This window comes from Phyllobates terribilis, unplaced genomic scaffold, assembly GCF_046119375.1.
Source record: "Phyllobates terribilis strain yellow unplaced genomic scaffold, ASM4611937v1 Scaffold_1__5_contigs__length_1240528914, whole genome shotgun sequence".
NCBI lineage: Eukaryota > Metazoa > Chordata > Amphibia > Anura > Dendrobatidae > Phyllobates > Phyllobates terribilis.
This window is the reverse complement of record NW_027362761.1, coordinates 519196052-519212789: the sequence shown is the minus strand read 5'-3', so window position 1 is coordinate 519212789 and position 16738 is coordinate 519196052. Positions and strand designations below refer to the sequence as shown.

Below are 16738 nucleotides of genomic sequence, written 5' to 3'. Positions count from 1 at the left end.
TGACTCTGAACTCTTACTATTGCGGCCTGCATTATCACCCCCAGCATTCACCTGCACTGCCCTGAGGCTACACTCTTCCCGTGGGGAGTTATCCTACCCCTGTGCTGCACACCAACACCAGCCTCAGCGGTCTGCCTTGCAGCGGCGGTTATCCCTGACCACAATCCACGGGTGGCGTAGTCGGACATTCAAAACACTGATAAATAGACTGCCATAATTTGGTCTGACCACCCTGAGCCACGGGATCGGGTTGCCATTACTACCCCCAGCATCGTACAGAAGCCTGGTTCCGGGTACCCCACGGCCCAGGGGGCGAGTCATATGGACTTATTTTAGAATGAGAAGTGATAAAACCTCCTGCAGGTGTAATGTGGAGACTTATACTTTGCTTGTCTATTTAATATATCTATGATCCACGTCTCTTGAACACGTCTGTTTTGCCACTCAGAACTGTAGGAAAGCTGAGTGAAAACCATTTCGGGAGCCGTAATGGTGGCCTTATTGTCAGGCCCTGGTTTAAGAAACAGCAGAAGATAGTTTTCGACAACTTTGCAAAACAAATAGCTAACTATGCACTTTTCAATCTCTTCTTCCTCAAAATCTTGGACACAAGAGGAATGTGAGGTCAGGACGCTCCCAACTCAGGATGGAGCAAACCATTCCCTTACAGGGGTGTGAGGGGGACTGTATTAGCACTTATTTTGTTTTTTTTAGGAACTGGGATGTTTTAGATGCCCTCCTATTATTTGCAAGGGATTTTCTGCCTATGTTGTATGTATCCAGATTTTGCATTTTTTTCCTTGTTATGTACTTTTAGAGTAATTTTTTTTCCTGGTGCCTCCCTTTTACGGTCCTGGACTCTTGGTCCTGTGTGCACTTTGTAAACAGGCTGAGTATATATAGGGCCGTGCTGTGGAGTCCTGCAGAGCGGTGCAGCCTGCGCAGGACCAGGGCCAGAGTAAGAGATCACATTCCAATAATATTTACTATAATATTTATTGTGGTGTATGTCATCTGTGCGCTCCTCCGTCAGCTCCGCTACGCCGCTTAGAACAGATTTTAAAAGATTTTGTGGTAGAACAAAGAAAATAGATTTAAAGAATCCAACTCTTTTGGGGGCTGCAGTGTTTGTGTGTAGTGATAAGTTATGATGAGTTACACTAAATGTCAAATTCTGTTCTGTTTTATCTTTCAATTACTTGCTCTGTTTCAATTTTTCAAAAATTTGTTGCATATGGCAAATTCGACACCTTTGCATATGGCAAAATCAACTTTTGCTACATCTGGCAAGGTCCGTTCTGCTACAAGTGTGTAGTAGTCAGCCTGTTGCTTTACCCATAGTTGCGATTGTTCCTTATTATTGGGAAATATACAGTTTTGTCATCAAACATGATTTTTACACAGAGCAAACCGAGGGGATTGCACGAGCTAAAATAAAATGTCATTAAAATGTTTTATTTTGTCCTTTATCATAAGCACTTTACTACAAGGGCAAAGGGGGCCTCCGTCTCTTGACCTCCCCATGCATGGCTGCTGTATTCTTCCTCCTTTGTAACCAGGAAGGACGGCTCCACATTTATGTGATCCCTTGAGCGCCCCCTCTTTACTTTCGATTTTTCCTCTTTGCCTTCCAGGATCTGTAATTGTTAGTTTTCAATCGATAATGTTGTATAAGGGCTTGTTTTTTTGTTTTTTTTTTGCACTAGTTTTTATCATTACCATTTTTGATCCATATGAATTTCTGATCTCATTTTGGGAGGCCTGGTAAACTAATAAAAAAACAACAACCTGTGATCCTGCCATTTCAATATGTTCTGATATAGGAAATGCAGGTGTGCTGCACTGCTGGTCGGTAATAAAGAAGGATATCCAGAGAGTCCAGAGTATTATAGAATAATTAGGATTTTATTAACGCGTTTCAAAGTCTCTATAATTTCTTCATTGGGAGAATGCACTGAAAATTATTATAGAGATTTGAAATGAGTTGAGAATAAAATCGCAATTATTCTACACTAGCCCGGGCCAAGTATTGCGTGCATTTACTGAACATACATTTTGGATTTTAAAATCATTTTTCAAGCTGTTGTTATAAAGTATTCTAATTTACTGAGATAATGACTTTTGTGTTTTCATTGCCTGTAAGCCATAATCATCAACATTAACAGAAATAAACACTTGAAATAGATCACTCTGATGTAATGACTCTATATAATATATGAGTTTCACTTTTTGTATTGAAGAACTAAAATAAATTAACTTTTTGATGATATTCTAATTTAGTGAGATGCACTTGTATATTGCAGAGTTTCTTATTTTGATGGGCACTATTGATTTCTGAAAATAAATAAACAGTTAATAAATAAAATAAGCGGTGACTCTTTAAATAGCTAGAAAATGGGGTTGTTGCTGCTCACTCTAAATGGGGGAAAAAAAACTACAATTATAATCTTTGTGGCCAAAACCAGAGCAAGGTTGTATAAATCTGAGAACGCAGGATGGAGTCCTGTATGATGGATCAGGTGAGGGCACAAGTGGAGAAGCCGCACCTTATATTATGTGCGCATTATGTTCCGGATTTGATTTCTGAAAGTGTCATTATGTAAAGAAAGCTCATTCAGAAAGAACAGGATGCTATGTTACCTGATGGGGACCTGGAACAAGAGAGCATGGCAGTAATCCCAGATGTGATTAATGACAGCACATATTGTCCTGGACTGTATAATAAAGGGCATCCTCCCTTACCTGTATTGTTTTTTAGATATTTGCCTAGTTTTGTAATGATAGAGTATAAGGAGGTGTCTCACTGCTTTAAGAGGACCTGTCGCCCCACTTACATTTTTGTTTTAGTAAATACTTGTATTTCCCCAAAAATTAAGAATGACAAAAAATGTTATATTTTTACAACTCTGCACTGTGCCAATTCCTCCGTTATTACTCCTGGAACTATCGCATTGACAACTGGGTGATACTGTTCCCTCTGTCAGTAGGGTTCATCCATGCACAGCATAACATTGTCAGTGCTCATTAAACAGCGTCTGAGTGTTTGTGGAAACACGGCGATTAATGGTACAATCCGTCTGTAAACCTATTTATACATTTCCAGGAGGAATAATAGAGGGACACACAATGCAGTGCAGAATTCCACGAAAAGTTACTCCTTCGGAGTTATGTGTATTTGTTATCACTGACCTGTAAGGAGAGCAAGCATGTGTAAAGATATATTATCCAACAAATCTAATGCCTGTTAATATGGCCTAATAGAGCACAGATTAGAAGCCACTTGGCTCTTTATTTACAGAAAATATAACACTGTTTTGTTTTGCAGGTGAAGCCCAACCATGTGGAAGGGCTTTGCTCTTGCCCTGGCTCTCTGTCTTCTCCCCTGGGGAGGGGCAGAGAGCCAGGGTCACCGCACACTGTGCAAAAAGCCACCGGACTGGAAGATTGGAAACCAGAATCCCATGCAAGATTCAGATGGAACGGTCACCGTTGTGGCAATCCTGTCGGCAAGCTGATACTTGTGCCTCCTGCAGGCTTCCAGGTAAGATCACACTTGCCCTTTTTTCAAGTTCACATCAACCGACATTCCATCCATCCATCCATCTAATCAAACTATTCATCCATCCAATCCATCCATCTAAGCAACTACCCATCCATCCAGTCATGCATTTATCCATCCATCTAATCAAACTATTCATCAATCCAATCCATCCATCCATCTAAGAAACTACCCATCCATCCAGTCATGCATCTATCCATCCATCTAATCAAACTATTCATCCATCCATCCATCCATCCATCCATCCATCCAATCATGCATCTATCCATCCATCTAATCAAACTATTCATCCATCCAATCCATCCATCCATCCATCTAAGCAACTACCCATCCATCCAATCATGCATCTATCCATCCATCCCATCCATCTAAGCAACTACCCATCAATCCAGTAATGCATCTATCCATCCATCTAATCAAACTATTCATCCATCCAATCCATCCATCCATCTAAGCAACTACCTATCCATCCAGTCATGCATCTATCCATCCATCTAATCAAACTATTCTTCCATCCAATCCATCCATCCATCCAAGCAACTACCCATCCATCCAATCATGCATCTATCCATCCATCCATCTAATCGAACTATTCATCCATCCGATCCATCCATCCATCCATCCATCCATCCATCCATCTAAGCAATTACCCATCCATCCAGTCATGCATCTATCCATCTAATCAAACTATTCATCCATCCAATCCATCCATCCATCTAAGCAACTACCCATCCATCCAATCATGCATCTATCCATCCATCTAATCAAACTATTCATCCATCCAATACATCCATCCCTCCATCTAAGCAACTACCTATCCATCCAATCATCCATCTATCCTTCATCTAATAAAACTACCAATCCATCCACCCACCATTCTTTCTTTCCATCCATCCATCTCGTCCATCAGTCCCTCCATCTAATCAAACTACCAATTCATCCATCCAATTATCCATCCATCCATCCATCCATCCATCCATCATTCCTTCCTTCCATCCAATCATCCATCCATCATTCCTTCCTTCCATCCATCCATCCACCAATCCATCTCATGGTTTTTATCATTTCTTTGTGTTATAGGAACTAGACAGCTGATTTATTCTGCCTGAACCACTGGCAGCAGGAACCAGCCATGTATGTTGTATTCTGAATAACTATGGCAATTCAGAGAACACATACTTACAACGCCGGCCGGGGACTATGCGCTGTCGGATGACTAGTCCAAGAGTCAGGTCTTCAGCGGCTTCTCCCCACCCTGCTCCCCTTGACTGAAGGGTCTCTCCCTATACACACACATAGGAAGAAATCTGTCAGTCAAGGGAAGCAAGTGGAGAGAAGCCACCGGTAACCGGCCTCTTGGATTCTAGTCGAATGATCCCTGTCGGCTTTAAAAAATATGTTTTCTCTGAATCGACGTTTGCGTTTCAGAGTACAACATGACTGAAATGACGGAGAGTGATTTATGCTGCCCGTGGTTCAGGTAACATGAATCAGTTGTCATTTCTCTTTAAGCACATCTAATCCGCCTTGTCCCTCACAAATTTTAAGATCTGTGCTTATTTTTGGTGATTGTAAATCTTTTTTACATATAATCGCTGAAAAAGGAGATTAGTCAGAGGCCACCTTTTTACATTGCTCCATGGCAAAGATGTGGTGCCCATTGTAGGTGGTTTTCCCCTTCATGGGTGTGTCCGCACTTTGTGTATTTGTTGCAAATTTTCCTCATAGGTTTACATGAACAAAATCAGCACCAGATAAGATGACAAGATTTCAACAAGTCTCATCTACATGTTGCAGAAAGCGACCTGGGCGCAGATTATAAGACATGCAGAGTGTCAGTTCTTTGAGCGGAATGAGCGCGGATTTTACTCTTGCACCAACTGCACAGAACAATCCCCATGTAACACGAGTGGATATTGGTGCAGATTCTGCTGCAGATGAGCTGCGAAATCTGCATCAAACACACAACGTGGGCTTATCGTTACTCTTATTCGAGTGCTGCGCTCTTTACATCTGGTGTATCACATGCCAATCTCAGTAAGATCCCCGATAGTTTGATAGAAAGTTGCATTATATTATATAGCCTGAAAAAAAACTGAAAGCTGTTAAGCAGGAGAACCTGAGTCTTATTTATTACTGTCTTAGTTTGGATGAACTGCGGGTGAAACTGGAGAAAGAAAACTACACGAACGTGTCCTTCATTGTGGTCAATCACCAAGGGGAAGATTCCCGAGCGAAATATAATGAGCTGAAAATCCGAGTCTCCGAGTACATTCCTGTGTATCAACAAGAGGAGGACCAGGCGGACATCTGGAGCCTGCTGAAAGTGAAAAAAAATGATTTTTTAATTTATGACAGGTTTGTCATCTATCTACTACACAATGTCTCCCCCAGTCCTCCATCTTTTTACTGTGTATTTTTTCCCTAAAGGCTCCAGCAAACATCTGTAAAATAGGGTCAGAGCATGGACGGCAATGCATGGACTGTCCGCTAGTCTCTTGACCTGAACTTGATAGGTTCATACTGTATATGTCTATGAAGCTGTTGTGTTTGGGTCAGGAGATCAGTTCGTGCGTTGTGGTCCGTACTGGGACCGATTTACACGGATGTCTGCAGGAGTCCTTACTCTGATACCAATATCGTGACACATGGTTTATTTTGTACTGTATTTTCATGTCTCCTGGTCTGTTTGTCCTGAAAAGTCCACCATAGACATTAGAATAATGCCGGGTCAACGCTCTGATTTTAGTGGGAGCAGTTTTTGTCCGAACCCTGCACACATGCTTATTTCCTTTTTATTCCATATAAGACAGAAACCCCATTTATTCTACTGATCAGAAGCCGAATTGGTCTTTATCTGGTGAATGGGGGATATGGATCTAATTTATCACTACAATTATTTAGCACAAACACCAATCAGATCGGAGCAAGGCAAAGTTTAAAAAAAAAGAGGTCCAGCATAAATACAGCTAAAATACAACCTTACCGCAATAATGATCTTCATTACAGAATCAGCATCAACCACAATCCTCCCTCACACTTCCAGCATCAGTATATTTCATCCAATGATGTTGCTATCAAGTTCTGGAGAGACCGGTAATTCCACAGGTGATCACCTCCAACAATAGTCATAAGAATATGATCCATGTCGGTCCCAATGCTGGGAAGTGTTAAATGGAGCCACATGCCGATACATTCACGTCTATGGCACTGACAATGAAAGCTGAGGGCAGCGTAGTAAATGGCATGGCAGGGGCATGGGCAACCTACCACACAATTCTTCTCGCCCTGCCTTCATTTTTGTGGTCCGGGAAGAACAGGAGGCAAAAATCCCTCCTACGATCACTTATTCAGTGGATAGGAGTTTGGGCTGGAAACCCCTTTTAAGGGGTCTCCCTATCTGAGACATTTATTACATATATGCAGGATGGGCCATAGATATCCGCAAGGTAAGGGGTCTAAAGGTTCGACTTCCATCTAATGGGGGAGATCTTAAAAAACTGGTGACCCCATATGAGGGGCTCCCAAAAGAGTTCTAGCCCAACAATGGTGCTGAAATGATGCCAGTCAAACCTTCCCCTTCATCATAGTGCCAGCCACACATTGTCCTCCGAGGATAGTGTGTCTGCATCCTCTTGTCTGGGAGCTGAGCAGAGTACTATGGTGGGCCCCACATTGCGCACCCTGACTTCATGCCTCCTGTTTCTCTTTCAGGTGCGGACGATTGGTGAAACATTTAACGCTTCCTTTTTCGTTCCTGCAATTTAATTATGTAGAAGACGCAATAAAGCAGGTGTACTGTGGCACGACTTGTGGGGAATGCAAGCATGAGGTAATTTACTTTCCTATATGGAAATTTTTGGGGAAAGTCTATTCTAAATGTTACTATTTTTGTTGCCTGAACAAAGCGGAGAGAGGAAGGTGGAAGGTGTGTAGATGAACGAGCACTTACGTTATATGCTTAGATGCGGCTATCTGTGCTTGTTGAGGTGTGGACATGTGGATAAAGACTGATTTATTAAGTCTACATGACAATGCAGTGAAAGCATTGTCATGGGATAAGCAAGATTAAAGGGGTTTTCCCACGAAACAAAGTTAATTTTAATCAACATTTTAATCAATAGATCTTTGAATAATAATATTTTCCACAATTGGATGTGTTTAAATTTTTTTTTCCTGTGCTGAGATAATCTTATAAATGTGCCCATGCTGTGTACTGTGTAATGGCTGTGTCTGACCGTGCAGGGACTTGGTCTGATCATACCACAGCTCCTGGGCAGGGGAGGAAGCAAAAGAGTATACAGACAGGACAGCAGGGGATCGCTGAAATGATTCTTTCTTTGATGTAAAATGTTGCTTAAGAAAGGCAGGGAAATGTTTTGGCTCGCAAAAAGAATCAGCTGAGATCCATCCCCTGCTATAATGTCTGTATACTCTTTTTCTTCCTCCCCTGCCCAGGAGCTGTGGTATGATCAGACCATGTTCCTGTACGGTCAGACACAGCCATTACACTGTACACAGCAGGGGCACATTTATAAGATTATCTCAGCGCAGGAACATTTTTTTAAACACATCCATTTGTGGAACTTAATATTTTTCAAAGATCTATTCATTAAAATATACTGTGTTTGTGGGAAAATCCCTTTAAGAGAAAGTTGTTAAAGGGCACTTGTCATGTTCTGTATGTGGCTGATCGGCCAACATCATGTTGTAGAGCAGGAGAAGCTGAGCCGATTGATAAAATGTTTTGTGTGAAAAGATTCAGTAAAACATGCCAACTTGATTATCTGCTTATTCATAGCTTAGGAGTCCAGTGGGCGGTCCTAATTAGCGATTGACAGCTCTACTGGAAAGACTTTCAATTATTGAGATGTCTTTTGAACTGGTGTTCTGAACCCAGAATAAGCAGGGATTTCAATCAATGTGTTGCTAGTTATTTCAGTTATACATATTGTATAAGTAGAAAACCTAGGATAAAAACAATGAGCAAATACTCTCCAGGAAGTAAGTAAATAATAATAGTGCAGGCAACTAATTTCGGGTACTTGGTTGACACTATTTTGATAAAAAAAGCATAAAAGCCATCCCACTGCGACAAGGTGCACCCAGTCAGGATGGTCCTATCTCTAGTATAGGCCTCAATAAATGGGGCAGAGCAGGACCCAGGACCGACTGTTTTCTGCCCATTGAAAACTATATAAAGAAGATAAGTGGGGGGCACACCCCGATATGTAGAGAGTACTCCTCAGTGTCCCTCCTCCCTGCTGCTGTTAATATCTAACACTGCTCAGTACCAGTTACTGCTGTCAGTCTGGGTGGATGGTAAGAGACTGAATACACTTAGACACTCTCACTATTAGCTCACTTTACTGTCAGGAATTATACATCCATTCTAACATGGCTTTATAAAGCAGGTACACGAGCCCCATTATGTCTAAGACGTCTATTTAATAATGTATACATTTTTATAAAATCTGATGACAGATCTGCTCTAATAGCTACATTTACCGAAACATTTCTTTGCATCTTGTGTTACTTGTACTATTTATGATATCTATTATCCTAGACCCCCAACGATGTGTGCAAAAAAGAAGAGGAGACACCAATGCAGGCAAAGACCGATGAAGAGCCTCACAAACACTCTGGTAGCCATCACCGGGAGAAGGAGATTGCAGTGGAAGATTCTATCCGGCCAAATGTCCATGGTCACAAAATGCATCATCATCACCACCATCACCACCACCATAAGGCAGAGGGTTGTCAGACTCCACTTGATAGGGCAGCAGAGCGTAATGAGCCAGAGCGAAGATCAGAGGGTCTCCCTGAGAGGGCAGTTGTCCCAAACAGGGAAACAGAAGGTCCAGCTCTAGAAAACAAGCTCTGAAAGAAGGTCAAGAGCTGACAAAAGCAATACCTCTGAGATTGGGAGGAGGAGTCAGGAAAGGTCTCAAACAGCTGATGATGACACTGCAGATATCTGTCCATCCAGGCAGCACATAATGGGGTCACTTGACAGTGTAAGGAGGTTCTTCCAGCTTCCTGCAGGTGACAGGAGCTGCAGACAGAAGACCTGTCAGAATCCTGACAGTGACGTCTGCCTCCAGCTGCATGACAGAAAGCAAGTGCAGGCCAGCCTGACGCCAAGCCCCTGTCAGCAACAGAGCACCGTGTTGCCTGAGAATGATCCAAGGAAACAGGGAACTGACAGTGACAGGAGCAGTGCAGGGTTCACGTGTAAGCTGCCAAAGTAGACTATGTCCCTGCTTGTATTCCCCAATCATAAGACCAAACATAATGTGTTAACACCGTAATGTGACCTCAATACCAACAGACATGGAGGATCCTAGAACAGTGGTGGGCAACCAGCAGATCTCCAGATCTTAGGAGACTTCAGATTTAGCAAGCTTCGCTAGTAGTGATGAGCGAGCGTGCTCGTTTAACCCTTTCGCCGAGCACACTCGGGTGCTTTCCAAGTATCTTCTGCGTGCTCGTATATTAAGTTCGAGTCCCTGCGTCTGCATGATTTATGACTGTTTGGGAATCCTCACATGTGTTGAGGCTCACTAACAAACAGGTAATCCCTGCACGTGTTGAGGCTGACTAACAGCCATAAATCATGCAGATGCAGGGGCTCGAAATTAATATACGCTGAAGATACTCGGAAAGCACCCGAGCGTGCTCGGCGAAAGAGTTAAACGAGCACGCTCGCTCATCACTATTCGCTAGATCTCAGAGTTCCTACGTCACTGGTGATCTCTAGATTGCCCAGGCCTGATCTAGTGGGGATGCATGTAGTAGGTCAAGGTTTCTGTTTCCTAAGATCTCAATGGTTGGCCTGTGGCTTCAGAGTTGGACAATGGCCTGCATAGCAGTTTGTTGCCTGACCCTTGAGTATCAACAAGGTCAACCTTGAAGACGTACCATCTACCATCCTAGAACTTTCGAATGCAGCTCAAGTATTTAGCCTCTCTTGTTCGTGTCCTTAAATTGTGATTGCACCCATGAAGGCTGAAGCATAAACTACAAAATAGGGGTTTCAGTCTGATGCCCGCAACCATGACGGGATGTAGAGCTAGGGAAGAAAGCAAACTTATTGAGTCCTAATTTTATTTTCTATATTGTAAACATTAGACATGAAAAATACTTTTAGTTTTTAGATCCATCATTCTAACCGACCAAACACTATCCATTAGACCACATTTCTACATTTCCTACGCTTAGTCTGTAAAATTGCTAATGCTATTTGCGATAGGTTGATGCTATATCATAGGCTAAGGCTTCTTTTTTTGAGATATGAGAAATAGTTGTTGAGTAATTGGCTTTGACGGCAGATGTTGTAAATTAATGATGGTTAATGGGGAAAATTTACCTCCTAGTGAACCTGACTAACCCTTTATAGCAATACTACAAAGCAGGAATGTTGTATGTGTCAAGAAGATGTCTGATGTCTCAAAACAAGCGCAATAAAAGATTAAATACACTTTGGCATCCTTGTTCTGGGTTTCAATTGAAAGTTTTGAACAGATTTTTGACACTGAAGTTTTTATCATTGAAGTATATTGAAAAAGAATCTGTTAATTGGCCATCTGTTTTTCTTTCACTTTTAAAGGATCCGTTTTTTGCTTACTGAATCCGTTACAAATGGAAGAAAATTCATGGCTAATTAACAGATCCATTTTCCATGGTCTTCAATGTTAAAAAACGGATTCAGTACAGATAATTTTCTTAAAAACTGATTAAAAAGTTGGGTCTGCACAACTTTTTTACTAACAGATTGCTGCTGGATCATTGCTGGACATGTGGTGAACATAGCCTAACACTTCTATACACAGCTGATAACCCAGGATACCACAGCTCCCCCTGATGCACCTCTCTTCACAATGACCTTTGCACACGCTCATTAGATGCTTCAATACAAAAGAGTTTATAGAATAGTCTGCGTATTGTCGCTTATGTACATCTGGATTTGCTGAGACAACAGATCTAAACAAGCCTCAGTGGCCAATGTAAAAATTGCAAGATTTCTATTTTTTTTATCGTTAATAGAGATTGCGATATGGAAAATAAAACACTGCAAAAAAAAAATACAGTTAACAAAGAAACTGATGTAAATTTGGGTCATTTTCTGCTGATAGATTCCCTTGAAAAGAAGATTGTTGTTCTAGTCCATCCATCTTTTTAGGTTTTTAGTTTTATTGTTTGTTTTTTTTTTACTTTTTTTTATTGCATTTTAACCTGTAAATTAGGTCATAAAAGGATGAAAGTATTATAGTTGGTGGTCTGACTCCTGAGATATCCAACCGTTACCGAGAAAAAGAGGTCCCAAGATGTTTTTCCGACTTTCCTATTTCTTCCCACTAACACCTCTGTCCTTAAAAAAGAAAACACAGACACAAACGAGCTGTAATCAGACTGCCATAGAGGCACAAGGTCTCTACTGTACCTCGGTATGACCCAAATTTATAGGAAGGTAACTTACTCAATTGGACTCTATTAGTGTTGAGCGAACATGCTCGACACTGCTCGGTACTCGCCCGAGCAGCACGCTACTCGGGATGTTCGGCGAGCACCGAGCATTTCCGGGTTACTCGGGCGGGAGCTCGGGTCTCCGCCCTGCATGTTTGGCGCTCTTTACAGAGCCAATGAACATGCAGGGATTGCCAGCCAGTCACTGTAATGGCGCAGCCATGTTGTTTGTGGGCATTACAGTGATTGGCTGGCCGCACAGCGTCACTTCGAGTATTTAAAACACAGTCACTCCGGATCAGACATTGGGCCATTTGTATCTAAAAAAAACAGTTTGAGTGTGTCGCTCACTGTTCAGCCGCAAATATATATATATTTTAAAAAGCCTGGTATACACCAGTAAATTATAACTGTGGTTTTGCTGTTCCACAGTAAAAAAATCTCTATTATCCTGCTTTTGGCATTTTTTGCCGTAAAAAATAAAGTGTCTCCTGATTGTTCAGACACAAATATATCTGTTGAAAATAGTCTTGTGTAGGCCCGACATCCCATTGTGGCTTCGCAGTTCCACGGGTCAAATCTCTGTACTATCCAGTTTTGGGCCTTTGGTATCTAAAAAAAAAAGCAGTTTGAGTGTGTCGCTCACTGTTCAGCCGCAAATATCTCTATTTAAAAAAGTGTGGTATACCCCAGTAAACAATAACTGTGGTTTTCCTCTTCCACGGTTCTAATCTACTCTTTACCCTTTTTCCATTGATAGTGCAAGTGTAAGCTATTTTACTTCATTTACAATGGGCAAGGTGCGTGGCAAGGGACGTGGAAGTGGACGTTCTGGTGATGGTTCGTGCAGAGGACGGGGCCGTGGCCAAGGTGAAAATGTGCCACAACCAACAGCCACATCTTCTCGCTCCCACTTCTTGACCGAATTACTAGGGAAGCACAGAACAACACCAGTATTGAGAACTGATCAGTGTGAACAGGTTATTAATTGGATAGCAGACAATACTTCCAGTTACCTGGGCACCACCACCTCCGGTCTGTCTTCCACACGGTCATCTCTTAGTAGCCGTGAGTCTCGACCGCATACTCCTCCTCACCCTGATGCTCCTTCCTCCCACCATGCCGAGTGTCGTCAGACAGCAAGTGATCCCACACTTGGACACTCTGAAGAGCTGTTCACTGGTCCATTTCCATATTTGGGCCCCTCGCCTGATAGGCTTGAAGTGGTGGAAGAGGAGATCCCATGTTGCGATGCCCAAATATTTGAACAGCCACGGCCACAGGAAGTCGACGTTGGCAATCTGTCACAAGAGGTGGACGATGACGAGACACAATTGCCAGGAAGTGAGGAGGAGGATCGTGGTGCGCAAGTGGAAGAGGAGGAGGTGGTGGATGATCTAGTAACTGACCCAACGTGGAAGGAGGACATGCAGAGTGAGGCCCGGAGCACACAGGGGGAGGGAGGCAGAGTACCCCAACAGGCAGGAAGAAGCAGTGTGGTGGCCGCAGACAGAAGGCAGGCAACCGTTCCCCGTAACACCAACACGAGGGACGTTGCCAGTACAAGCGGTAGGTCTTCCAGAGTCTGGAATTTTTTTAAAGACTCTGCGGATAACCCCAAAAAGGCCATATGTTCCACCTGCCATGCCAGCATCAGCAGGGGTGACAAAACTACCAGCCTGACCACCACCAGCATGATCAGGCACATGGCAGCAAAGCACCTGACTTTGTGGGGCGAAACCCAGGGTCCACGACCAGTGTCAGCGGGTGTCACCACTGCTTCTTCCACTGTTGTGCATGCAATAGAACCCCCTGTTGTGTGTGCAAGGCAATCCCCTGTCCATACTGCATGTAAAGATGCCCCCTCCTCTCAGTCTTCACTTATGGCAGTTTCTCAAGAAACAGCATCAACGTCCACGTCCCACCGCAGCGTTCAATTGTCCATATCCCAGACCTTTGAACGAAAGCGGAAATTCGCAGCTAACGCCCCACAGGCCACAGTCCTAAATTCGCACATTTCACGACTGCTTGCATTGGAAATGCTGCCTTTTAGGCTGGTGGAGACGGAATCCTTCCGCAATCTTATGGCGGTGGCCGTCCCTCGGTACTCGGTCACCAGCCGACACTATTTTGCCCGGTGTGCCATCCCCGCACTACACAAGCACGTGTCCCAAAGCATCTGCCGTGCCCTCAACAACGCAGTTACTGGGAGAGTCCACCTGACAACGGACACGTGGACAAGTGCTTGTGGCCAGGGACGGTATATCTCTCTGACGGCACACTGGGTAAACATAGTGGAAGCCGGGACCCAGTCGGACCTTGGGACGGAACACATCCTCCCCACACCGAGGATTGCGGACCCTATGTCAGTCAGAGTTGCCCCCACAGTGTACAGCTCCTGCGCATCCTCCTCCTCCTCCTCATGTTCAGCCTCCATCTCAGATATCACCACATCAGTTACAAGCTGGAAGCATTGCAGTACTGCCTCCGCCAAGCGGCAACAGGCTGTGCTGAAACTCATAAGCTTAGGTGATAAACCTCACACTGCTTGTGAGTTGTAGACAGCTGTGAAAGAGCAGGCAGATCTGTGGCTGAGACCGCTGAACCTACATCCCGGCATGGTCGTGTGTGACAATGGCCATAACCTGGTGGCGGCTCTGAGGCGAGGTGAGATCACACACGTACCATGCCTGGCTCATGTGCTTAACCTCGTGGTTCAGCGGTTTCTTAAATCGTACCCTGAGTTGCCAGATCTGCTTGTGAAAGTACGCCGCCTGTCAGCTTATTTTCGCAAGTCGGCTACCGCTTCCGCCGCCCTTGCTGTGTTGCAGCAGCGTTTGCAGCTTCCGGCACACCGACTGGTGTGTGATGTCCCACACGTTGGAACTCTACCCTCCACATGTTGCAAAGGATTTGTGAGCAGAAGAGAGCAGTTGTGGAGTACCAGCTGCAACAAGGCCGTCGATATTCAGGTCAGACTCCACACATAAGACCTCAGGAGTGGACCTGGATGTCTGACATATGTACCATCCTGACAAACTTTGAGGAGGCCACCAAGATGGTGAGTGGCGATGACGCCATCATTAGTGTCAGCATCCCACTTGTCTGTCTTTTGCAACGCTCTCTGCAGAGAATTAAAGAGGAGGCATTGCAGCCAGAGTATGATGAGATGGATCAAGAAGCCGTAGCGGGCGATTACACACAGCCCAGCCTCATCTCATCCCAACGTGCATTGGGGGACAATGAGGGAGAGGAGGAGGAGGAGGAGGAGGAAGAACAGGAGCTGCTATCATGCGTTGTAGACGGTAGTACCTGTACAAGTGTCATACCGTCGGTTCAGCGTGGGTGGCCTGAGGACAGGGGAGAGGAGGAAGAGGAGGAGGAGGAGAGCATGGTCAGTCGTCATCTTGGTGAGGACACGGAAATCTTGCCCGTTACCAGTCTGGCACGCATGGCTGACTTTATGTTACGCTGCCTTAACCATGACCCTCGCGTTGTCAAAATGTTGGGTGACAGTCATTACTGGTTGGTGACACTTGTAGACCCCCGCTACAAGGAGAACTTTCACTCTCTTATTCCTGAGGTGGAGAGGTCTACAAAAATGGGGCAATACCAGAAGGCCCTTGCTGCAGAACTCTTAAAAAAATTCCCATCTGAACACGCAAGCGGCAGAGGTCACAGTTCGTTGCCCAACCAAGGCGTACAGGCGAGAGAGATGCAACTCCAATCCAGCAGAGGCAGGGGAACACTGTCAACGTTCTGGGACAGTTTTCTGACACCCGCCCAGCTTACAGGCCCTGAGGCGCGGGGTACTCTCACAAGGAGTGGAAAGTTTCAAAAGATGGTGAGGGAGTACCTTGCCGATCGTACCAGCGTCCTCCGTGATTCCTCTGTGCCTTTTAATTATTGGGTATCCAAGCTGGACACTTGGAATGAACTCGCTCTGTACGCCTTGGAGGTCCTGGCCTGCCCTGCCGCTAGCGTGTTATCGGAGCGTGTTTTTAGTGCCGCTGGGGGAATTATAACTGATAAGCGCACTCGCCTGTCAACTGACAATGCTGACAAGCTGACCCTTATCAAAATGAACAAGGCCTGGATTGGGCCAGACTTCTCATCACCACCAAATGACAGCAGAGTAACATAAAGTCAAATCCACTGTGTTATTTCGGGAGGTGTATTCACATGCACCGCTTCACACCCACACATGGGTATACGCTTCCTCGTTTCGGCTGTTTAATCTTCTTCTCCTTATCCTCAGCCTCCACCACCACTATACCACCAGGGTGCCAGCATTGCAAGTTCCTCCGTCCTAATTTTTGGCAGCTTTTGCTGGGAAAGCATAAGCAAATACCATGGGACACCCACTCCCCAATAATGGGACTTATGTTTGTAATATGCTGTACTGCATGGCTCTTGTAAGGGGCATTGCAAGCTGCTCCGTCCTATTTTTTGGCAGCTTTTGCTGGGAAAGCATAAGCAAATACTATGGGAGACCCACTCCCCAATAATGGGACTTATGTTTGTAATATGCTGTACTGCATGGCTCTTGTAAGGGGCATTGCAAGTTGCTCCGTCCTAATTTTTGGCAGCTTTTGCTGGGAAAGCATAAGCAAATACCATGGGACACCCACTCCCCAATAATGGGACTTATGTTTGTAATATGTTGTACTGCATGGCTCTTGTAAGGGGCATTGCAAGTTGCTCCGTCCTAAT

General features: G+C 44.2%; 1 protein-coding gene across 1 annotated transcript; it reads left to right on the top strand.

Moving 5' to 3' along the window:
- The first annotated feature begins 808 nt into the window (after positions 1-808).
- Positions 809-9474, top strand: SELENOP (selenoprotein P). Its single transcript, XM_073680290.1, has 5 exons — positions 809-958; positions 3326-3541; positions 5705-5917; positions 7274-7391; positions 9126-9474. Exons 2-5 carry the CDS (start codon positions 3339-3341, stop codon positions 9441-9443), a joined length of 852 nt encoding a protein of 283 aa, XP_073536391.1. The 5' UTR covers positions 809-958; positions 3326-3338; the 3' UTR covers positions 9444-9474.
- Positions 9475-16738: the final 7264 nt, after the last annotated feature.